The sequence below is a fragment of the Haplochromis burtoni genome, unplaced genomic scaffold (assembly GCF_018398535.1).
Source record: "Haplochromis burtoni strain Fernald_Lab_line unplaced genomic scaffold, NCSU_Asbu1 Contig_104, whole genome shotgun sequence".
NCBI classification, from domain to species: Eukaryota; Metazoa; Chordata; class Actinopteri; order Cichliformes; family Cichlidae; genus Haplochromis; species Haplochromis burtoni.
This window is the reverse complement of record NW_024582465.1, coordinates 777,564-801,208: the sequence shown is the minus strand read 5'-3', so window position 1 is coordinate 801,208 and position 23,645 is coordinate 777,564. Positions and strand designations below refer to the sequence as shown.

The following is a 23,645-nucleotide window of genomic DNA, read 5'->3' as shown; positions in this document are numbered from 1 at the left end:
GGACTGGTAAAAACATTGAAAATGCTTTCTTGATATTTGCTTCCTGTATTTGCTGAAGTATCTCCAACACAAACTGTAACAGCTGCATACAGGGAACCACTCACTGATGTTTATCCTGCAGGACAGGATCTGACTGGGAAAGAAGGAAAAATAAGGGAACCACGGACAACTTTGATAATATTTTGATTTATCCAGAATATATTCAGTTCAAATATTGTTTTCATCACAGTGGGATTGTGCTGGTTTCAGTGGGGAAGGTATGCAGCTCATTTAAATACAAAGAGCTGTGAAAAGTTGTCCATTTATAAAGTGTGTTAGTATTTTATAAGGATGTAATGTTTCTGTATCATTTCTCTCCTTTTAGAGCCTCTTACCCAAACATCAGCCTGTTTAGTGCTCTCATATCTTCAACATCTTAAGTAAGTTGTACTGAACAGTTTTCTCATCAATAAAAGAATATTTACTGCATCAGTGTGTCTTCATTTCATCCGAAACACACAAGGATCAAATCTCTGACTTTATTTGAATGTATACCTTATAGATCCCCATGGTGGAAATTCCTCTGCATTGCCTCAGGATAGCCACTGATTTGAATGTAATTCTCTCCCAGATACGTCACACAGAGCTGAAACGACAGTTTTCTCCGCTGAAAGTCAAACGAATGACATCAAATAAAGATTTTCTCTATTTCTGTCCAACATGCCGTCCACCACCGCTGTAGCTGTCACGGTTGCTTGGCAACAGAAACTGTTGTAGGCTAGACCGTCAATTCACTTCAGGTCTTCTCAGCCTTCGAAGGCTCCGGCTCTGTGACTCAGTCACCCTGGTAACTCCCAACAGCTGAGCGACAAGTATTGATAAATGTTTCTCTGCACACTGTGAATTCTAATGTGTTTAATTAAAAATATTAAGAAGACTGAACTTTTTTTAAAATCAATTTGTTATTAGAACTCAGTTTAAGTAAGCTAGCAGTTCTTTTTATTCAAGAAGCTGATCAACTCAGTTTATTTGAGTAGTGTTAAATTCTAAAAACTAAGTAAGCTTTGTAAAAACATGGATTCTGACCATCCTGAAAAGTTGCCGGAGGTACTTGATTCAGTCCACAGGATCAGTCAACGACGTAAGTCCTCTTCTCAGCTGAGTCAATAGTAACACCAAGGTTCCTGATAGGAGGTTTGGCAAATGTAACAAGTGGACCCAAGTTTTCCATAACAGTAGGTACAATTTTTTTAGGAGCACAAACAAGGACTTCAGTCTTCTCATTTAGCTGAAGAAAGTTTTCAGCCATGCAACCTCTAATGGAGTGTATGCAAAATCTGTAGCTTGGAAACATCTTGGGGCTTAAAGGAGATATATAACTGAATATCATCTGCATAGCAGTGATAAGAAATATCCTTAAAAGTGCTCAATAAGTGCTGAAGAGGAAGTAAATACAACATTTCCAGCTCATTCAACATTTTTAACTTAACATTCAGCAGTTATTTCATTTTAGCTCAAAAACATTCAGCTATCAGCATTCACACTGCAGTTTCTTCAGAAAATTCATTTTCTAGTATTATTAATCGTGTGCTTTTGCAAACAATAATAGCAAGAAGCGCCTACAACAGACTGCGCACGCGCAATACGGAGGTTAATTTGAGCCATTGCTTCTGCAAGTTAAGTTGAGAAAAATTATAATTTCTTAAATACAGAAGCGTGACACGAGACAGACCCACAATGTGTGGGATAAGAAGTGTAGACACGAGAAACTAAACGTGTTTTAATTTTTGTTTTGAAACGCTGAAAGTTTTTTTCGTGATTGTCACTGCACCTTTAAGATAAAACCACGTGACCTTGTTGCTATAGCGTCATATCCGGACGTACTCTGTCAGTGCAATGTTTCCATAGATGTTGTGTTATCAATGGAAACGAGGAAATCCACATTTAATTAGCTGGCACAGCAACGCCAGCTGAAGCATTAAATGTCCGGTTTGTCCACATAAGTAAAAAGAGTCATCGAGTTTCTTCTCGTCTGTCAAGAAACTGCAGTAACTACCGAGTACCGTAAGTTCAAATATTGCTACCAAATTGTAGAAAAATAGCTAAGTATGCTTGTAGCCTATTGTAGCGCCAATCTAGTTTGCATCTTTACTTTAAAGTGTAATCCTCTGGGTAAAACCTGCAGTGTTTACCAAGAGAGCAAAGATTATATTTTACAGATGACTCCTAAAAGGTGTTTCGCAATACAAAACTAGCACATGTGGATCCGTTCAGCTGCTGGACTGAGCTAGCAGCTGTGTGACATTATGATCACGATAGCCCTTGGAGCAAGAGGAGCCCTCCTCAGCTTGAGGTGCACTTTGCAGAGAGCAGGCTCCTTTGCAAGACTTGGACTCATTCAGAACACCAGATCCGGTTTTGTTAGAAGGGGGCAGATTTTAACCCGCATACCCAAGATTACACTGCTATGTTGGGGTGCAGTCAACGGTTCTTTAAGTGCAGTCAGATGCCAGGAAGTTCTTGTTCAACCCCAGGCTTCGGAAAAAAAGTCTTTGGCTAAAATTCAAGTGTACAGACTTATATTTTTTCTTCGCCTCAGCTTCCGGGCGTTGGTCCTGCTCTTCAAATTTGTCCCCCTTCTTCTCCTTTACCCCTTGGTTCTGGTGTTTACCCGCTGGATGCCTCATTGGCTCGATGCTTTGCTGTGGGTGACTGAGACCTCTGGTCCTACTTTCATCAAGCTGGGGCAGTGGGCTAGTACTAGACGAGACATCTTCTCTCAAGATTTCTGCAACCGTTTCTCCAGGCTCCACGTCAAGGTACGCCCTCACTCCTGGGCTCATACCAAGCAGTGCCTCCGGCGGGCTTTTGGGGAGGGCTGGAGAAGGGTTTTGGTGTTTCGGAGTAAAGAACCGGTGGGATCAGGATGCATTGCACAGGTATACCGAGGCTGGGCCAGGGTGGACCAAGTGGAGGACCCAGCTTTCCAATCAATAGTAGAGGAGATGGAAAAAGACGATTTGTTGGAAGCCTGGGAGATCCCTGGTTTAGGGGGCATGGCAAGATCTCTGAGGCAGCTCTGGAGGGGGAGTGGGGAGGAAGAGAGCAGTGAGGACAAAAGTCTTCTAGATGGTCAGCAGGAGGAGCGCCTGATACCTGTGGCAATCAAGGTCAGTCTTGCAAAATTGTTTCCTCTCCTACAGATTCACATCACAGTCATGGAGTGTAAATAAAGGAGAACATGCTGTATGATTATTTTTTTTTTCTTCTTTTTCTTGCACGTTATGTTGGGTGTGTATAAATTGTATCCGATTCATTGTAGGTGGTCCATCCAGGAGTGAGGAGACAAGTGGAGATAGACCTGTTGCTCATGAAAGCAGGTAGTTGGCTTCTGCACTGCCTGCCTGGACTCAAATGGCTCAGTATTTGTGAGATAGTGGAGGAGTTTGAGAAGCTCATGACCAAACAGGTGATGTAAAAATATTCAGACTCCTACATTTAACCTGGCACAAGCGTTTTTTTGACTTTGCACATGACTTTTAAATAGAGCTTTAGCATTCTGTGTACTAAGACAGGTCACAGTTAGGTGCGATTTCCATGCGTTTTAGATTGATCTCCGTTTTGAAGCCAGAAACATAGAGCGTTTCCAGACGAATTTCCGTGATTTTGATTATGTAAAGTTCCCTACTCCTTTGCGACCATTTGTCACCAGAAGCATCTTAGTGGAAACCTTTGAAGTGAGTATAATGATCTGCAAGTAATTGAGGTCATTAACTGATGACAGCATAGTTCAGTTAATATTCAGCCTCTTTTTCAGGAGAGTGAACCCATTTCAAACTACTTGAGCTCCGAGGTACCCAAGGAAGTGAAGCAGAGGATAGCCAAGATGGGAGTAGACACGCTGCTGAAAATGGTAAGATCCACAACCCAAGGCAATTGGTGTAAACGATAAATGTTTTATATACTTAAGGATGTGTGCAGAATGCTATCATGTGACAATGTAAACTTCTTTATTCCAGGTTTTTTTGGATAACTTCGTCCATGGGGATCTTCATCCAGGCAACATACTTGTCCAGTGTCAGGGTCCTCTCGCTGGATCGGGAGACGGTACTGGTATTTCAGGGGAGCACCATGGGAAAACCACGCTCACTGATTTGTTGGACACGGTGGTGGTCAGTGTCAGGCCACCGCCGTGTCCTATCCAGCTGGTCTTGTTGGATGCTGGCATTGTAGCCCAGCTCAGTGACCGTGACCTTGCCAACTTTAAGGCTGTCTTCACAGCTGTGGTGCTGCGTCAGGTAGGAACCGATGCAGGAAAATTTTATAGCTTTAAGATGTACTTTGTGCCATTTTATGTAAAGTGCCTACAGCACTTAAGACTAAGTGTTGTGGGGGTGTCTGAATGAAACTGTGAAGAACATCAATGTATAAGCTGCCTAAATGTGAATGAGAACAGTCTTTAACTAATCTGCAATGACGATAAGTGTTTGAACAGTGACACAGCTTTGGTCATTTGTACACCACCACCCATGAAACAGTCACAGAATTTCTTGTGTGGCTTTTTTTTTTTTTTTGTCCCAGGGTGAGCGTGTGGCAGAGTTGATTCTGAATCATGCCCGAGCTAATGAGTGCAAGGATGCTGCGCTGTTTAAAAAGGAGATGGCTGAGCTGGTGGATCATGCCCTCAGCAGCAACACCCTCTCACTGGGAAAGGTATGAACCAACATTTGCATTGTGTGTGTTATGACCAGGATGATGATGGTGGTTAATGTAATACAGTAGAAGACATTATAATATTATAGAATACTTTTATTTTTAAATTTAGCTCTCCTTTTGTGATTCCAGCAACTTGATACATGTCTATTTTGTATCTGTATTGTTTGCTTTTAGAATTTTTAATCGTTTTCCTCTTCACTACAGCTTTCTGAAAAATGAAAATGTGTAGATAAAATAAATTGGCCTCAACATAAATTCATGCAAAACTATTCTTATCTAAAAACCTTCTAGTGAAGCAATAAACTGTACGAGAGGCCTGATCATAAAAATCCAAAACCAAAGCTGTTGTGAATTTGGCCAATCCAAACTCAAATCAGTTATTGGTTTTCGTTTTTGTGTGTGGAGTCAATGTCTTTGTCGTATTTGTATGTGGAAGTTACGTAAACTATGAGGAAAGTTTCTTGATGCATTCTCAATCATCCAGGAAAGTAAATCTCCAAAAGTTGATTCTGTTCATCTGGACGTAGCGTTTTGTGGGAGAAACGTTTCGTCATCATCCAAGTGGCTTCTTCAGTCTCAGCTGACTGCAGGTTTCCCCAATCTTATAAACAGTACATTTGCATAATGACTGAAACCAGCCCACTGAAGGAACAATGGGCTGGGAGGTCAGTTCCTTAATCCTCGTTGGGATCCTAATTCCTGTGGCAGGTTAGCCTTCTTAGACTGTGAGGTTTCCGTCAGTAATGGGGGACATCTAAAAGCTGACGTGTACCGTAAACCTACACATACGGATCAGTATTTAAGGTTTGACTCTCATCATCCACTGGAGCACAAACTGGGTGTCATTAGGACGCTACAACACAGAGCGAACACCATCCCCACTGACACAGCGGCCAGGGAGGCAGAAGAACAGCACATCAAGAAGGCCCTGAGTAAATGTGGTTATCCCAGCTGGACTTTTGTCAAAGCTGGAAAGGCAACTAAAGAAAGCTCCAGTCGATCCAGGAGAGAAGGAAAACCGCTGCCCAAGCGAAAACCTTTTAAACCCCAAAACGCGCTGCGCCAAAACTTGGTCCATCCCGAGGATCGGGTCCCCTGACACAGAGTAACATAGTGTACGCTGTTAAGTGCCAGGAGGATTGCCAGGATTTATACATCGGGGAAACCAAACAACCTCTGGCGAAGCGGATGGCACAACACAGAAGAGCTACCTCGTTAGGCCAGGGCTATGCAGTCTATTTACACCTACAGGCCAGTGGACACTCTTTCAAGGATGAGGATGTACAGGACAGGGAGGAATGCTGGTTTGAGCGCGGAGTCAAGGAGGCCATTTACATGAAAAGGGAAAGACCATCTCTGAATCGAGGAGGGGGCCTAAGGGTACATCTTTTGCCATCTTACAATGCTGTGATTGCAGCCATTCCCCATCTCTGTGACTGGTACTCATGGCCATTGATCAGTGGGTTTTGGTCAGTGGTTGTTGATCAATGGTCATGAGAATTTGCATAATTATGATGAAGGTGCCCTCCCAGCCCATTGTTCCTTCAGTGGGCTGGTTTCAGTCATTATGCAAATGTACTGTTTATAAGATTGGGGAAACCTGCAGTCAGCTGAGACTGAAGAAGTCACTTGGATGATGACGAAACGTTTCTCCCACAAAACGCTACGTCCAGATGAACAGAATCAACTTTTGGAGATATGAGGAAAGTTAACACAAATGTTAACACTATGGACAGGCTTCACTACATAATCAGTGATTTTTAATAGTGGTTACATAGTTCTTTGCTGGGGTTTGTTTTCTTTGCTTGCAGGTCCAAGTAGCCGACTTACTTTCCAGAGTCTTTGGCCTACTCATCAAACACAAGGTATAACATCACCAGGTTTTTATACTTTAAAAAAAAAATTATCTTAACAGAATCTTATTTATCTGTCAAATATGTATTTCGCTTGTCACCGTGTTTCCAGGTCAAGCTGGAGAGCAACTTTTCCTCAATAATTTTCGCTATCATGGTGCTGGAAGGCCTGGGAAGGTCTCTCGATCCCAACTTGGACATTCTGGATTTAGCCAAACCCCTGCTGTTGAAGAACTGTGCCTCGCTGCTGTGATGCACACACAAAGGAAGCAGCTGTATAATAAATGTACACACAAGCGTAGTATGCCTTTAGTGGATCTACAGTTCATGTGTACATCCTAATAATACCATGACGTTTGTCTTTAGGCTTACAATGCAAGATATTCCTGTGTGGCATACACGTCTCCTCCACATTTCCATAGTGGTGATACCAAAATATACCTCATTACATGGTCAAATTTGTGGGTATTCCCACTTTTATCACTCCTATTAGGAAATGTGTTATCTGTTTGGCTAAAATATCCACTACACCCCTTGAAGTTTATTGCAGGCTGTTGGCTGAGTCGGAGGGGGGAAGTGGCACCAGAGGGCATTTGTTGGGATTTACGATCTAAAACAAAATACTGCTAAAATCACATGTTGATATTTTAAAGCACATTTTAATGTTTAATGACTAATATTGATCTCAGGACATCTATTATCACTCCATCCTTTATTGAATCCTAAAAATGTAATTGAGTGGACCATGTTTGCTTCAGTGTGAATCACAATGTACTGTATCACATTCTTATACACTAGGTTGACAATGTGTTGACTAATTGTAACACACAAAACTGACCTGGGTATTGTAGCATACACTATATTGCAGAAAGTTTTGACTCATCTGCCTTCACGTGCATATTGAACTTTCATATTGTTTAATATGTGGGCTCACCCTTTGTCGCTATAACAGCTTAAAGTCTTCTTGGAAGGCTTTCCATAAGGTTTAGAAGTGTGTTTGTGGGAATTTTTGACCATTTCCAGAAGCACATTTGTGCAAGAAGCTCTCTATGCACTGTTCTTGAGCTAATTTCTGTAGCGACTGACTGTGCAGCAAGTTGGTGACCTCTGCACACTATGTACCTCAGCATCCCATGATCTTATTACACAATATAATACCACTAACAGCTTGCTGTGAAATACTTAGGAGTGGGGAAATTACTTTATAGACCTGTGACAGTGGAAGTGCTTGGAACACCTAATGATTTGGATGGGTGAGTGAATCCTTTTGGCAATATAGTGTATTTTTGAAATTATTAGATTGAATGTGAGTTATTCATGTCAATAAAAAGAGAATCTGTAGTGACTTTGTTTTCTATTCATTCGATGCCTTTAGTTTGCGATCATAAGTTCACCGGACATGTTTAGGTCGACTGCTGCCAAGTGCAACTTCAAAGCAGAAAATTCACTGCATCAAGGGCACAGGATCCATTAATTTACAATTTTATTAAATCTGTCAATGAAAAACAGACAAGACGCGATTCTGTCAATATCATCAGGAAGAACAGTCAGCATGGCTGAGAGTGAGTTCAGGAGGTTTTGGTGAAAAAGAAACCAAATAAAATAATAAAAAGAACCTCATCACAAAATCCTTTATTGCAAAACTGTTGAATTTTTTTCCCCATCACGGGCCTGGACAAAGCAGCACTATTCAAGTAGGGAGGGAGGGGAGAGGTGCAAAGTGTAAAAAAACAAAACAAAACCTCTTAATAATAATCATCATCATCATCATTAATAATTGCAATGAAAGAAGAAATAAAAACATCTCTAACAGACAAACACAATCACCTCAGTATAAGACGAGATTCTGTTCACGGTCACGACAACCAGAGAAAAGTTTTATTTTTTTCCGTTTTTTTAAATGAATTAAATAGTTTTTAAAAATATCTCACCATTTACTTATACTCATCTTTTGTTTTCATTTATTGCGAAAAAATAGGCAACTGGACTAATTGTGATGATGCGAGTTTGTGGTTGTCTGTGTGTTTGACAGAGCATTACGGATTAAGTAGAGAGATACAGTGGAACGTCTTGGAGTGTTGGCACTGAGAGCAGCAGCAGTGTGGCAATGCAGTACTCTCGTCCAGCCACCAGGTGGCGCAGTTTAGTCTGAACATTCCTGCAGGGTTGAGCTGTGGCAGCCCACCCAAAAACAAACAAAAACAAAAAAACACTATATCAGAGGAAGTCAAGTTCTGCCAACAACCACCTCTGTATTTTCTTTCTTCTTCTGTTTTTTTGGAATGATGCTTGCGTGTTGAAATGTTGTCCACGGTCGCTTATCTGTGTTGCCAAATCTCAGTTCTATATACAAAGGTTTCAAATCCCTGAAGGACATCTACAAAGACAAGTGCAACCTCCGTGTGACCATCCCATTTCTGGAGAAGCTCAGGGAAGAAAGGGCTTCTTTATAAGGGCAAAAAAGGGGAGAATAGTACCAATAAGTTCTGGTAAACGTGCCACAGTAGGAATTAACAGAAGTGTTCTCGGGAATAAAAGTCAAGGAATGATGGATCAAGATTTAGGAATGTCAAAAGCTGGTGGAGAAGGGGACTGTAAAGTAGCCACCTTCATTTTGGGGGCGGAGGGATGGGGGCACCAAATATCCTAACCTAATGTAAATCTTTCTAACAGAATGTCCAAGAGGTGTGATGAAACAGGAAACAAAGCATCCATCATTTGTTTCTCATAATCCTTCATGCTGCTCCTTCAGTCTTCTCCATGCATTGTTAAAAAGAGTCTCTAAAGACCAAGCAGTTCTCCTCTTTGTTGAACTGATTGTATTTTTGCACAGCCCACACTGTTTCTGTCCTCCTTTTCAGTGTGCTGCCCCCTGGAGGACTGGCTGCCCTCCAGCTTTCTGCAGCAGTCCCCGGGCAGGATCATGACGCTCATTTAGGAAGGGGAGAGAGGCAATGTGGGGAAACAAACAGGTCACATGGGTGTTTTGGGATTCCTGGAAGAAATTAGGGTGTAAACTCGGAGTCTGATATGGGAACTTCTTCCATGGTTAGGAAAGGAAGTTAGATTGGGGAAAAAAGACGAGGGTCTGTGTAGGCAGATCTTAAGCGCAGGCACGTACGCTCATTTTCACACATGCTCAATAAGACGCGCACACACACACACACACACACACACACACACACACACACACACACACACACACACACACACACTCATCTGAGTTTGAGGCCCTGGCTGTGTAAAGGTCATGGCAGATGGAGCTGTGGGCCATCAGCAATACATCAAGGCTACTTGTTGACTTTTCTTTCAAAATACTGAGAAGATCAGCAGCTGTCCATCGCCCGAGACAGATTTTTTAAAAATTATAATTAGGAAGAGACAGACAGATGTAAGAGACTGACCGGCATCCTGACGGCAGAAAAAGAGAAGAAAGCACATTTCTTTCAGGCAGAGCCCAACTTCTCCCTTTTCCAAAGTGGGCAGCATTCATCCTCCAACAGTCTGATTGTTTTTGTCATTTTATCTCCACAAGTTCGTCTTTACATTCCTTTTGGGAAAAGAAATGTGGGAGGTTAAGCATTTTCAGGTAAGCATGAAATGGATATGTGAGATAATGCATTAAGGAGGTCCTTCTCATCTGTTGCCAGCTTCTTTCCACATCGGGGTTCCAAAGGCTGCCACCAGGGTGGGGGTGGTGTTTGGGCTAACTGTAGGGTGGGCAGCGGGGAAGAGGAGGAGGGCGTTGCTCAGTGTTTGTGGCTAGGAGTTGAGCCACGGGTGATTGAGGCATTCGCCGGCCGAGGCCCTCTTCTCAGGCACCATCTCCAGCATGGGCAGAAGGAAGTGAGTGAACTGACCGGCGTCTTCGTGTGACCAGCCGTACTTCTCCACCAGCACGTCAAACAGGGACCACGGCTTCAGCTTGGTGATGTGCCGCAGTTCACCTGCAGAAGGCCACACACAGCAGAGTCACTGGCATGGTAGGATGAACTGGAACGTTTGAAAAATGTTGGTCCCAACAAATTAAAAAAAAGGATTTCTTGAGTAAAGGAAAAAGACTGGTGGTATATAATGTTGACTTGCTTTCCACAAATACCAGAAAAAACATGAAAATAAGCAAGATCTGGAATCTGTAGCCAAATCCTGCTTATTTTCACCATCGTTTTGTTTCGGTACTTGGCAGAGCACAAACTGTGTGTTAATCTGCTAAAACTAAGAGATGTGACTGCGGCATAGTTGTTTTTGGCTTTTTTCTGGGATTTGCTGATCACGAGGAAAAATACAAAACACCACCAGCCGTATCCTTTAACTCTAGAAGCACCCAGACATGCAGATAGTACAGCTTTAGCTTTGGCCTCTGAGATTTCTGCCTTTTCTCCAGAACAGTGGAGTTAGAAAAAAACAATGGTGCCCACATCAGTGAAATCCTGATAATTCAGCAGCAACATCTCGTTACAAAAACAGTTTAATTTCTGTTCAGAATTATTTAAAGAAAATGCAGCAGAAAAAGTCGACAGTGTTCCAAAGTCTTGCTCATAAGGAATAATCAGCGATTACTGTTGTTGTGAAATTGCTTTAAACAAATAAAACTGTTATACACCATGTGTGATTAAACTTGACACATTAGTAGGAAACATGGCAGTCGGAAAAAACTTCATTAAGTTAAAGTGAAAAGCATGCTTTGTGGTTTTTATTTTAAACCTAACGCTATCTGTGTAGTTATTTGTGAGTGCTCACTAAGAAACTATTGCAATGCAATTTAAAAATAACATTTTTTGTGGATTACTTGTTTACACTCTACCTCTGCTCCAAGCAGCTGGTTGTTTATGTGTAAGGCTAACAGGGAAGTTCCAGGAGTGGCCTCTTGTGGACAAATTATGCAATATTAGCACTCATAACATGTCTGAAGGGTGTTTCTTTCATCTCTACTCTACTTTTTAAATATTCATGGATTGAACATTATAAATGTTGTTACCAAGATATGATCAAATAGCCAGTATTAGCCAATATATTGGTCCCTGTCGATATATTGTGATCTCCAAATATCCACTTGCTGTAGGGATTACTGAATAGCTGTGTACCCGACTAGAAGTGACTAGTTATACATAATTTTCTTTATGCCTTGAAAAGCATTCAATTTGATATTTAAAATGGTGCAGAAACCTGCTCACCATTTTTTCAATTACTAAAAAGAAGCTTCTCGTGCATTGTCATGATTCAAGCATCATTAACAGGAAACTGACAACACTTTAATCACTGCCATGTCATTAGACAACCAGTCCTTATTTAGTGTTAGTGTTATTGTAAAAACAGGCTTATCACCTCAGAACAAGACTTGATCAGTTTTCAGACTTTTACCAGAGCCCTGAACTTTTCCATACATCACCCAGCGGCTGATGCTGTCAGATCAGACATTGCATGGTCTTTAACCTGAGAGCTCCCTAGTACAAAGAGTGTGTGTGCAGTCTGATTGAAGCCATATGAGAAAAACGCGGGTAAATCTATGGTGCAATCATAGTGAGCGAGAAGGTGTCGCGGTGAAGTGACTACAGTCAAGCCAAATTTCTCCTGCTACATGTGAGAAAAGCAGCTGTGAACAATGTTCCCACCAACATTATTAAGAGTTCATGTGTAAAAAGGCTTTAACATCATTACCGTGCATGCTGCAGGTATCAATACAGCAAACGTTAATCTAACAGTTGAAGAGGTTGCTGCTGAATCTTTTTTAAAATGTAAAAATACTGCTGGAGGCAAATCTATATTTTTTTCTTTTCTGGGTATTTTGGTGTACCGGTCATATAATCAGATGCCACATTAGGCTGTGATTATGCAGGCTTCAGCCAAACAGTAGCTGATTTCACTAATTACTTTGCCTCTCTGTGTGTTTGAAGGTTTGCTAATCAGTGAGGTGCTGTACCAATGGAGTGAAAACCTGCAGAGTCTTGGCAGAAAAATACACAATAACAGAGGGTACAAGAGGGACAGAAATAGCTAAAGACCTGGTGAGGTAACAGAAACAGAAGAGAAAAGAAAAGGATGGTGTCTATTATTCAGGAGAGGAGGAAAACACAAGTCTGACAGGGAAGCAAGCAAGTGTGAGCGAATGATTAATGATCGGAGCGATCGAGACCGAAGGTCCGGTTCAAACCACGGCTGCCATGGTAACCTCTTTTTCCTCTGCAAGATGGGAGAATGGAAACTGTTAAGAATTCTCCAGCTTTGTGCAAACATTCATTAGGAAATGTGGTTTTTGTTAGCAGGATAAACCCTTACAGCTGTTATTCTTTCCTATGCAGAGTATAGTTTTTCCAGGTGTTTTTGCCTCCAATCAATATATCAGTGCACATGAAGTAAACAAGCTGGCAAGGCCGTCTGACTGCAACATGCAGTCGAAAGCGTCTCGGCAGACGCGAGAGAGTCGGTGCGAGGAAGTCAGACCCGATTAACAGAGCACCCGGAGATAAAAGAGAGAACACTGAGACATCAAGTGCAGGCTCAGACCTCAGATAGAGACAGGATCAAAGGAGAAATATTCAGGTCTCATGACACATTAAGAAGAATATATGAGCAGAACGGAAAACGAGAATGAGTGAGAGATTGCAAGGGTTATCAGCTGTATCAATCACAGGTCCATGAACTTACCATGCTCACAGGTGAGTAGGGTCAGAGAGGTGCATGACATACTAGAGAGAAGCCTTATACACTGTCATTGCTACTAGTTTAACTGGCTTTACCTGGTCATAAACCTGTAAACTATTAATCCTAACTTTGATATATAGGAGGCACTGATTAAACACATTTAACTGTTTCTTTTGGAATTTACAAAGGATATAAAACTTATTTGTTGGTCAGGATATATAATAAAAATATGTCACTGTGTTGTCTGTGCCATGGGGAAAAAACTGAATGAAAGTTAGATGTGAAATATCAAAGTGTGACATAGATTTTAAATCAGAGGTAATTATAGCAAGCTTACATTTATCAGTCTGGTTAATAATAACTTATAATTTACAGATATTTAGTTAATGTAAATATTCAACACCCGATCTCCTTGACAGTGATCACCTTCTGTATGAATTTTACTGACTAGCAGAGATCAGAAATGATTCTTAAAAATCATTTAAGAATCATTAAAAAACAGATATTTTTCCTATTAAATGCACATGTGGAGTTTTCTAGAAGTGCTTTTAAAATCCTTTTTATTTTGTTATTAAGTTATGGAAACTTAATAGAATCCGGCAGTGTTTAAAATATATTTATTGCACACATTTGTTTATCTTATCTGCTTTGAAAATCACTTCATTTTGATGTTTTATTGTCAATTCATTTTACTTTTGCTTGTTTCGAGGGTTCGGGTTTGCTCATTTCAGTTTTAAATGAATAGTTTTATTTATTTGGAGTATTTGCTGAGTCGGCATTTATGAAGTTCAGAACAGGCAGCACAACATTTAATGCCATACAGATGTGTCAGTTTTAATAAACAGACAAATCAATGCCTCCTGATGTTTGCTGGGTTGACAAATTTGACCACACTGACAGAGACTAAAGGTAAGGTCATTTCCTGTTTAACTCTGTTTTAGTTTAGTTATTTAAAAAAAAGATAATCATTTTAGTTTTCTTTTAGTTGTTACTTTTTTCACATCTGTTGGTTTAGCTAACTATAACAGCTCAGCTCCTGACACACTACCGCTGTCCCTTTGGCTCACACTACCCTTAACCAGTCATCAACCACGGAGTCGTTTACCTTTCTTGGTGAAAAACTCTCGGCTGTACTTCCCAGCAGCGACCACTTTGCGTGGGACCTTCCCAAGGAGCTCCATGATCAGAGCGATGTGGTCTGCCCACCACCACATACGTCACAGAGGGAACAAGCACGGTTCAGCATTACGGCATGCACACACATCAACACGCACATACACTGGCTGAATGGTACCGACACACACTGATGCCTTAGGGTACACCGCAGACGCGCTTAGAGACCGATTGGTAATGCAGTGAGAAGCTTGTTCTCGATGTTTTAATCATACTTTCAAATCTGATTTTACAACGGTCTGCCAGTGCATAATTTCTGTCCTTCTCAGACATCCGTGTGTCCCAGTCCCACCAGCTCTCTGGCCAGCGCTACCTCTTCTGTTGAAGAACTCCCGGGAATATTTTCCGGAGAGCGCAAAGTGCCTCGGAATACAGCCCAGCAGCTCTATGATGTGGGCTATGTGGTCTATGGAGGAGAGAGGCAGGTCGGAGGAGGGAGAAGGGAGAGAGAAAAAGAAAAAGAAGAGGAAGGGGGCAGGAAATGTTGACAAAGAAATAGAAATAGAAAAAGAGTAAAGCCAAAGACGGTAGAATTAATCGAAAGAAGGATGAAACACAGTGTAAGAACATTGTAAATACAAAAGAGGGACAATTACAGGTACAAAACATTGAAAAAAAAAGGAAGTGTGAGGTATAAAAAGATGGGGGGGGGAAAAAGAGTCAGACAGTAAAGGAAACAGCGTGTGTTAGTGAGCTGTGCCTCCACAGGTGAGGAAATGAAATGAATAAAGTGACATGTATTTAGATTCAGATCTGAACGAACTGGATTTTCAATCTGGCCTCAGTAGCGGGAGATCAAAGGTGACCCTCTGTAAATAAGCATGCCAGAATAAAACTGACACTGGCTTATTGCCTGTGCAGAACAGGAAGCAGGGAGCCAACTGTGTGTCACATGCTCTGAGGGGAAAAAGCCCCCCCCCCCCCTGAAAACACAGCACAATGAGCTGAGACAGATCAAAGACCAGATGAGGGGAAGTGATAAAGAGAAATGTGGGGGTGAAGCTGCACAGTTTGGTAATGTGACATGTTTTCGCGAGACATAACATTTAGAAGAATTAGTATGATTAATGACTGGAGTCCACATGCAAAGGATGGAGAAAGACCAGAAAACAGATACACGTAATCTCACAGGACACTTGGCTAATGTTGGGCTAAGGTTTGAAGTGTGGGCTTGGTGTGGATGTGTGGAGGCACAGCAGCAGATTCAAGGGACAGAATTTAAAGTGGATAGAAGGATGTGGGGAGAGGGGTTGACTAAACTTTAAACTAAACTGATTTTGGCTATTTTTTTTTAAGCGCTAACAATACAAACTACCTTTTTTAAATTACAGCTTTTCTCCATTATCCGATAAGACACAAAAGCCCCAACATTATTGCATAGGGATAAACAAAAGCATATTTTTCAAGTCTTTTTCAATTATTTATTCTATTCGTCCTTTTATGATTTCAGTTCTATTTTAAAATCTGTTTTACATTTCTATATAAAGTTGATCAAATAGTGGAGAAAAACTGTGAAGCTAATTATTTACGCAGTAATATCAAACAGTTTAAACACTTTGCACCGAACATCTCCAACATTCAGTTTAAAGTTTTAAGATTAAAAATATTCAGCATTAATTCTCCAGTGGAAGCTGCTGCTCCTATATTTGGAAATAAAACAGTTTGTGCCATAAAGATTTAAATACTCACCCTCATCGCGGGAGTAGTCTTCTCCAGAGTGAGGCTCAAACAGGTAATCTCCAGTGGCCAGCTCAAATGCCTACAGGAGGACATACTGAGTACGCCTCTCAACGAATGATTGCAAACTAGTACAGCTGCATATATGTATGTAATAATGTTATTCATGTGTGTTCTCCTCACCATGCAGGCGGTGCTCCAGATGTCAGCAGGAGTGCTGTAACCCGCTCCTATTAGGACTTCGATGGAGCGGTACTGCCTCGTCTGGATGTCCTCTGTAAAGTGCTTATGCTGTCCGCGAAATAAGAGGAGAGGAAGGATATTTGTTACTAAAAAATTTAATTAGGATCTATCAATAAAACATAGTCCCCGTCTTACATCTTGATATGTTTTCGTCTGATCAGGGTCCACTTGTGTTTCATCTTTGGAAACCAAACCCTGTTAAATTCTCCGTGCAGTCCTGCCTTGCCGAGTGCAGCTGGCTCAGTGTGTGTTACAGGCTCGATCTAGACATGTGTGGGATGCTTTTATTTACACTTTCATCTGTTGTTTTGTGAGACTGTGTGTAATTGTTGTGCGCAGGATTTGGGATCAGATTAGCGCATCTGAACGATGGGTTCTAGCGGCGTTAGCTGCTGGAACGCGCCTCCTGCCAGTACATTCGTTTCAACAGCCGGTCTCTAATAATGGCTGCTGCACACAAAAAAAAAAGCCTGCTGAAAGCAGAGCTGTAATTGGACCACTGAAGGAAACTCGGAGTTTGATGTTATGCTGCTTCTTGTTTTCCTCTCTAAACCTCATTAAAATATCTGGACCTGTGCAACCTGTGGCGACTTGCCCGCCTACACAGGTTTCAAATATGAATTCTTACAGTGAATAACAATCATTTATACAGGGTACACAGAACGCACCTCCAGAAACTCTCAGGCCTCTCTGAGTATGAAAGTGAGCTATTATGTCTTTAAAAACTACAGCATAATGCACCTGTGGTCACCTCTGGTTACAGCCTCTGTACAACTCATTATTCTGTTTGTCTTCAACAGAACATAAAAGGCTTCACCTTTCACTATTTAAAAATAGTCAAAATGAAATAATATCAAACTCCAGCTGCTTTCTTACCACCCAGCATGCATTTCCAAGATCAGCAATTTTGACTCGAATAGAGTCTGCGTTGCGCGGATCTAGAGGGTTGATCAGAAGATCTGCAGCTCTGGCTCTGACTGTCAGGGGACATAACGGGACAGCGCAGGATTAAACATACAGTAAGAGACAGCGTTTATACATGGTAATGTTCGAATAGGCGTGCATTTAAAACAAGGATCATTTCAGGTTTTTCTCTGGAAATCACGCCAGTCATCAAGTTACATGAGCATCCACTGACAGTATCACAAAGCCATGTAAAGAAGTAATGTGATGAGAAATTTGGCACCTTAATTCATTTACTGATACTAAAAAGAAGGCTGTAGATGGATGTTAGGTCAAAAAATAAAACCCTAAATGTATTTGGACACTAAAATGTAATAATGAGAAACGATATTATACTACATAGTAATAACATAATAGAAGTTAAACTCGAAACACAGCAGTGGTTATTCATGTTAGGGCGATCTATAAAAGTACATAAGATGCCGGTCTCAATTTTTAATTAAAATTTATATTTAATGTTGAGAGGAAGTCCAGCAAAACAAAATCGTGTCAATACTATATGAAGGCAATCAGATTAATGCAGATGAAACTAACTGACACGTAGTATTGGCTCAGTTTTTTTTTTTAATATTTCAGGATATTATTTTTACACACTGCTAGGCTTCAAAGTTAAATATTAAAATATACTTTTAGAAGGAATATTTTTAATGGATCAATAAATGATTGAAATTCCACTTTTTATTATTAATAATATTTTTAGTTTGAATGTTATATTATGTTTATTTTACATATAAAAATCATGCTGTGATATTTCAAATATGCTAAGATAAAATAAAAAGTTTATGAAAAAACAAGATGGGACAACAGTAACACTTCAAAAGCAACTACAATAAGAGCTTATGATAACGGTTCATAATAATGAGTTTAAATTTGTTGTGTAGTTAGAACCACTGCACTGCACAAAGTTTACTCAGACTTGGACTTGTTTGAAGTTGGAGATAAATCCTGTAATTAAAGTAAAAGTTTAGAGCCAACTGGTGATACTGAATCACAACAAGGACTTCAGACAATCACTTCAGTGAGATCTTGAATAATGTTTGAGTGTTTCTGGGGGCCTTTTGAGCTTTTATTGTGATGGGACAGTTGAGAGTAGACAGGAAAGCTGGAGGAGAGAGCTGTAGGAAATGCCCAGAGCATAGCTGAACCCAGGCCTCTGCAATAGCAGAGGGATATAGGTTCCTTTCTTCAACTCTATGAACTATACTACCTGTTGTATGTTCCCTAACAATAAATAATGGTAGAAACTCTGAGGCACAAGAACTAAAACATATGTATTGATGGCTTGAAATGTTTTAACCACTGTTGAGGTGAATAACAAGACTGTAGAACAAGAAAAATGGTGGTAGCAGGAGAAATTGTAAATGGTATATTGTATTAAAAAAGAAATAAAAATGTATTCTTTCAGCTCAGACAAACAATGTTATTTTACCAGTCAGGACTTTTTTATTACCCAAAGCAAGAACACTAACTCAAATAAACAGTTTTGCACCAGGCTATGGGGGAAATGAATTTACTGCTAAAGCAAATAGCATGAATAACCAGTAAAATCAGATTTTAAAAAAACATTAAAAGGCTTTTTTATGGGTTTCAAACTGAGGCAGAAATGAATAAAATGAATTAGTGCTACTGTCGATGTGCTTTAGTAATTGTCTTATGTTGAAGTGCTGTGTTAATACGTACACCGATGTGGTGAATTGTCACAGTGCTTACACAACAACGGCTAAAACTTTAAAATTAACTCTTAGGCAGTTGTTTGATATGATGGTTGTGTTGTAAGGAGATTGCTTGGGTGGTGTCTCTCTGTGCTGGAGCTATTGGGGAGTCTGATGAACTAAACCAATCCAGCTTAGTTGAGAGCAACTTTGTTGTTGTTCCCAGATGTTGACTCCAGTTCTTGTGGAGTACCCCTGACCATCAGTGGTTTAAATAGAGATAAACCATTAATCAGCAACAAAGTCCAACTCATCTGGTCATAATTATCTCAAGAGCCACTTTAATAATGTTTAGCGAGTGTCTTTGTCAGGTCGCACACCTATCGAAGCATTTGGAGCAGTCTAAGAGTAAAGCTTTGTGGCAATTTCCAAGCGTCATTGGTCTCTTTTTTGCGGGTGATGCGAGCTAATGTCTCAGTGCTTCACATGACAGAGGTGTGCATGAGTCAATGGGTGAGAGAGATTGGAGTGGACAGTGCATTAGTGGGCGGTGGTCACAGTGTTTTAGCCCATCACTCCATCACAAAACAGTTACTGACATTTTTAATTTGATCACATCTGGCATATTAATTTTCATGTTATACCTGCACCGGATGGTTGCTACACCCACTATCATTAAAATCAGTACTATTTTTCAGCCATCGTCGTTTACATGCTCAGTATTAAAGTCTGAGTTTTGAAATTGCTGTAATCCTATCTTACCTTTCGGTGTGTCTCCCGTGCTCGAGGAGGACACGGTGCGACTGCGGTCTGCAGTGGGGCTGTTGGGTGAAGGTCCTGCTTCAATGTCTGCCGTACCGACACAAATGGTGTTTCCTGGCTCGGGATCCAGAGGCAAGTCGGGAAAAATGGGAATTGTACCTAGATGCCGCTCACTGGAGCCATTGGTGAGTCCTGGCTCTCCAAGCTCGCCGTTATACATCTCATAACCAGAGCTCAGAGAGTTGTCCCTGTCTGTGTAGCTGAGCTCAGACTCCACCAGGGGGCAGAGAAGAGGCTCTGGGGTGGGGGAAGGAGGCGGAGGCGTGCCTGGGTTTGGTTTCAGTCCCTCAGAGCCTAACAAAACATGGCCGTTGGTTTTGACCGAATTGGTTTTATTGATGTGGGGTTTGATGGGGGAGGTGTTATCTGTGAGGAGGTCAGTAGTCGTGTCATCATCCTCATCTTCCTCCTCCTCTTCCTCCTCCTCCTCTTCTTCTTCGTCCTCCTCCTCCCCCTCTTGCTTCTTTGAAACCTCTTCTTCCACCACCACCACCACCTCCTGCTCTGTTTTGCTCTCACTCTTTGGCTCCTCTGACTCTTTATCCTCCTCCTCCTCTTCTTCTTCTTCGTCTTCTTCTTCTTCCTCCTCTTCCTCCTCCTCCTCTTCTTCTTCTGCTACCTTCTCTTCTGTTTCCTCCTCCTCATTCTCATTCTCTGTCCCTTTTAATCCCTCTTCCTCCTCTGCCTCTTCTGGCTCAACCTCTGCTTGTGTTGGATCTCCGCTGCCTTCCTCTGAGGCGGGGGGAATAGGGGCATCTTTTTCAGCGACAGGCGTAAGCTCCTCTTCTTCTTCCTCCGCCTCCTCATCAGGGTCATCATCTGTGATGTGGGTTGCCTCGCTCTGCTCCTGGGGAGGTGCTGCACCTAACATGGAGAAAAAAGGAAAACATTATAGACAGTTGGTGGGCGGGAGGAAGATGTACAGTAAGTGGAATCAGACAAGATGTAGGCAGAGAGAAAAGGAGCATGAAAAGAGAAGAAAGATCGGAGTGAAGGTAGCAAAGCGAGAATACAAGAATGAAAGAGGCAGAAGGTGCAGAGACAGAGGGTGGAGGAGGGAGACGGAGAAAGACGTTTTTCTTTCTTTCTTTTTTTTTCCCTCTCGTGAATCAGCCGAGGCTTCCATACACAGCAGGACTAGCGTGGGTTGAGTGATTGGAGCCAATCCACATCCTATTCATTCACAGACAGACTAAAACCAAAACCATACAAATACTCACACGTGACGCAGATCTGTCAAAGCCAAGATCTGCTCTGGGATAACTCACCTTCTAGCTATTCACAACCTGAATACATTTTTTTAATTAATTGCTCACTTTTCCCTCAGTGTATTTGATTGGAAACAATAAATGCAACCAGAACGTTGTATTACATCCCCGGGCTGCAGGAAACATTTCCTTTAGCTTAAATGGAGTCCAAATAAGAGATAACTAACAGATTAGGAACAGTTATCGGACGCGGAGAACAATATATGTTCGACTTTCTGCAGCTTGTCTTCAGGCTTCCGATTAACAGTGTTTTATTTTTTGCAACATTCAAGCCCGCCTGATAATCAGACTCATTTGCCAATTTGTCTCACCTAAATTGAGACAAAGTGGCAAATTAAGTTCATCTGAAATCTGAAATGCTGGCGATGATTCAGAGCGCCGAAAAACAGGCTGTGAGGAGGCAATGCAGCAGATTCGCTGCAAGTAGCAAACTAATTTACACAGCCTATAAATAGCCTACAGGATCACAGGAAACCACCAAACAAACATTAAGCAGACGTGACAGGGAATGTAAATGAGCCGAAGATGTCGCCAACTGGTTTTTGAGTTTTTTTTCTGGTGGACCGTAGTCGTGGTAACCTTTTTGAAGGAGGAGCGGGATATAAGAATGCATATAACATGATAATAACAGGTGTATTTATGTACTTTTGATAATTATAATGAGAAAAGTGCCGTTATGCATTTTTCTATTCCAAACAATTACAATTATAAATGATCAAAACACCTGAGTCATATCTGACACGCTGAAGCACTACTGATTGATTCACAAATGTCTGAATGTAGTAAAATTGCTTATCTTCACAGTCACCCTGCAGTCATGACTCACATGTATGATTAGTCAGCCTGATGGGCCTCTCTCCTCCCTCCTCCTCCTCCTCGTCCTCTCCGTCCTCCTCATCGTCGTCGTCATCGTCGCTGTCTCCCAGGGACGTGCTGTGGCCCGGAGGCGGTTGCGGCGGCTGCAGCGGTGAAGGCAGGTTGCGGTCGAGCGTCGCCTTCTCCCCTCCTTCTTTGGCCTTCTCTTCCCTCTTCTCTGCCTCCCTCTCCAGGGCTTCAATCTCCAGCATTCGCCTTTCCAGAAGCTCGGCTTGCCGCTTCTGTTTCTTTTTCAGCTTCTTCTTCTTGTTCTTGGAGATCTTTCCAACCTGAAGGGTGAAAAAAGAAAAGAAAAACACAAAAGAGGGAGAGAAAGTCAGTGAAAAGGGAAAACAAAGAAATAAGAAAAGGTTTTGATACTTTTGAGTGTTGTGTTTTCATTTATATGTTATAGATGTTCACTGAACCGAGCATCAGAGCTGCAGTTTTGTGCTTTCCATTTCAAATTTTAATATCCTCTGAGCTTCAACTCTTTAAAGTTCCACTCAGCTTAGACAATAGTTTTGCATCTTTCAGTTACATTTTTGCTGTTTAGCTATATATACTTACATTTCTATTTTTATTTGTTCCAATGTTAGTTTAGCCTTAAATTATAATATCTAAATCATTTATCAGGACTGTGTGACTGGTGAGTGTGTCACACATACACTATGTTGCCAAAAGCATTCACTCACCTTTCCAAATGATTGAATTCAGGTGTTTCAATCACTTCCATGGCCACCATATAATCAAACAGCTAGGCATGCAGACTGCTTCTACAAACATTTGTGAAAGGCTGGGTCGCTCTCAGGACCTCGGGGAATGATAGGACACCACCTGTGCAACAAGTCCAGTCGTGAAATTTCCTCACTTCTAAATATTCCACAGTTGGCTGTTAGTGTTATTATAGCAAAGTGGAAATGATTGGGAACAACAGCAACTCAGAGTCAATAACTATAGACCTCCAAACTTCATGTGGCCTTCAGATTAGCTCGAGAACAGAGCACTGAGAGCTTTGTGGGGTTTCCATGCAATTCAAAGTGCCGAATGCAGTGGTGTAAAGCACGCTGCCACTGGACTCTAGAACAGTGGAGATGGGTTCTCTCCAGTGACGAAACACATTTCTCCATCTAGCGATCAGCAATCTGGGTTTGGTGGTTGCCAGGGGAACAGTACTTGTCTGACTGCATTGTTTGGTGGAGGGGGGATTATGGTGTGGGGGTGTTTTTCAGGAGTTGGGCTCGGTCCCTGAATTCCACTGAAAGGAACTCTTAATGCTTCAGCATACCAAGACATTTTAAACAATTTCATGCTCCCAGCTTTGTGGGAACAGTTTAGGGATGGCCCCTTCCTGTTACCACATGGCCGCATGAATACACGGATGGTGTGGAAATGCTGAGCACAACCCAACAGAACACCTTTGGAATGAATTAGAGCAGAAAAGATGATCCAGGCCTTCTCGTCCAACATCTGTGTCTGACCTGACCTGATGTGCGTCTGGAAGAATGGCCAAAAATTCCCATAAACACACTCCAAGACTTTGTGGAAAACCTGCCCAGAAGAGTTGAAGCTGCTATACCTGCAAAGGTTGGCCCGACATTATATTAAAGCCTATAGATTAAGAATGGGATGTCACTCAAGTTCATATGTCTGTGAAGGCAGCCCAGTAAATCAGGGGCGGAGCGTGGGGGTGGCTTACTGGGCTTAAGCCCGGGAAAACCGACGAGATCCCAATCCAAACTTTAAGTTACTTAAATCAAGTCCACTTCTGAGCCACGCCCCCCCTACCCCCCCCCCCCAAG

At 41.6% G+C, this 23,645-nt stretch overlaps 2 protein-coding genes across 9 annotated transcripts in view; one reads left to right on the top strand and one right to left on the bottom strand.

The window, feature by feature from the left end:
* Positions 1-1,834: 1,834 nt before the first annotated feature.
* adck2 (aarF domain containing kinase 2) lies at positions 1,835-7,893 on the top strand. 4 transcript variants are annotated; one of them, XM_005927818.3, is made up of 9 exons: positions 1,836-2,043; positions 2,579-3,149; positions 3,302-3,448; positions 3,588-3,716; positions 3,797-3,892; positions 3,999-4,277; positions 4,561-4,692; positions 6,507-6,560; positions 6,661-7,893. In XM_005927818.3, exons 2-9 carry the CDS (start codon positions 2,658-2,660, stop codon positions 6,799-6,801), a joined length of 1,470 nt encoding a protein of 489 aa, XP_005927880.1. In that variant the 5' UTR covers positions 1,836-2,043; positions 2,579-2,657; the 3' UTR covers positions 6,802-7,893. The 4 variants fall into 4 exon arrangements, with proteins under 4 accessions (XP_005927878.1, XP_042079117.1, XP_042079118.1 ...); XM_005927816.3 differs by having other exon boundaries at positions 1,835-3,149; XM_042223183.1 differs by lacking the exon at positions 3,588-3,716 and having other exon boundaries at positions 1,835-3,149.
* A 121-nt stretch (positions 7,894-8,014) lies between these two features.
* Positions 8,015-23,645, bottom strand: part of srpk2 (SRSF protein kinase 2) — an 84,408-nt gene continuing 68,777 nt past the window's right edge. For 2 of the 5 annotated variants that reach the window (XM_042223179.1, XM_042223181.1), the window contains 8 exons: positions 21,815-22,133; positions 19,661-20,584; positions 17,160-17,260; positions 16,224-16,331; positions 16,053-16,122; positions 14,677-14,769; positions 14,296-14,388; positions 8,166-10,495 (listed from right to left, as the gene is read on the bottom strand). In XM_042223179.1, coding sequence (XP_042079113.1) covers positions 10,311-10,495; positions 14,296-14,388; positions 14,677-14,769; positions 16,053-16,122; positions 16,224-16,331; positions 17,160-17,260; positions 19,661-20,584; positions 21,815-22,133 — 1,893 coding nt within the window. In that variant the 3' untranslated portion in view covers positions 8,166-10,310. Of the gene's footprint in view, positions 10,496-14,295; positions 14,389-14,676; positions 14,770-16,052; positions 16,123-16,223; positions 16,332-17,159; positions 17,261-19,660; positions 20,585-21,814; positions 22,134-23,645 lie in introns of all 5 variants that reach the window. The other 3 variants (XM_042223180.1, XM_005927813.3, XM_005927815.3) reach the window with 3 other exon arrangements.

Bases quoted from the DNA above. Each gene is read 5' to 3' on its own strand.
- adck2 (XM_005927816.3), top strand. From the start codon at position 2,286: ATGATCACGATAGCCCTTGGAGCAAGAGGAGCCCTCCTCAGCTTGAGG. The intron at 3,893-3,998 runs GTAAGATCCACA...TCTTTATTCCAG, and splicing joins TAGACACGCTGCTGAAAATG to GTTTTTTTGGATAACTTCGT. The intron at 6,561-6,660 runs GTATAACATCAC...CCGTGTTTCCAG, and splicing joins GCCTACTCATCAAACACAAG to GTCAAGCTGGAGAGCAACTT.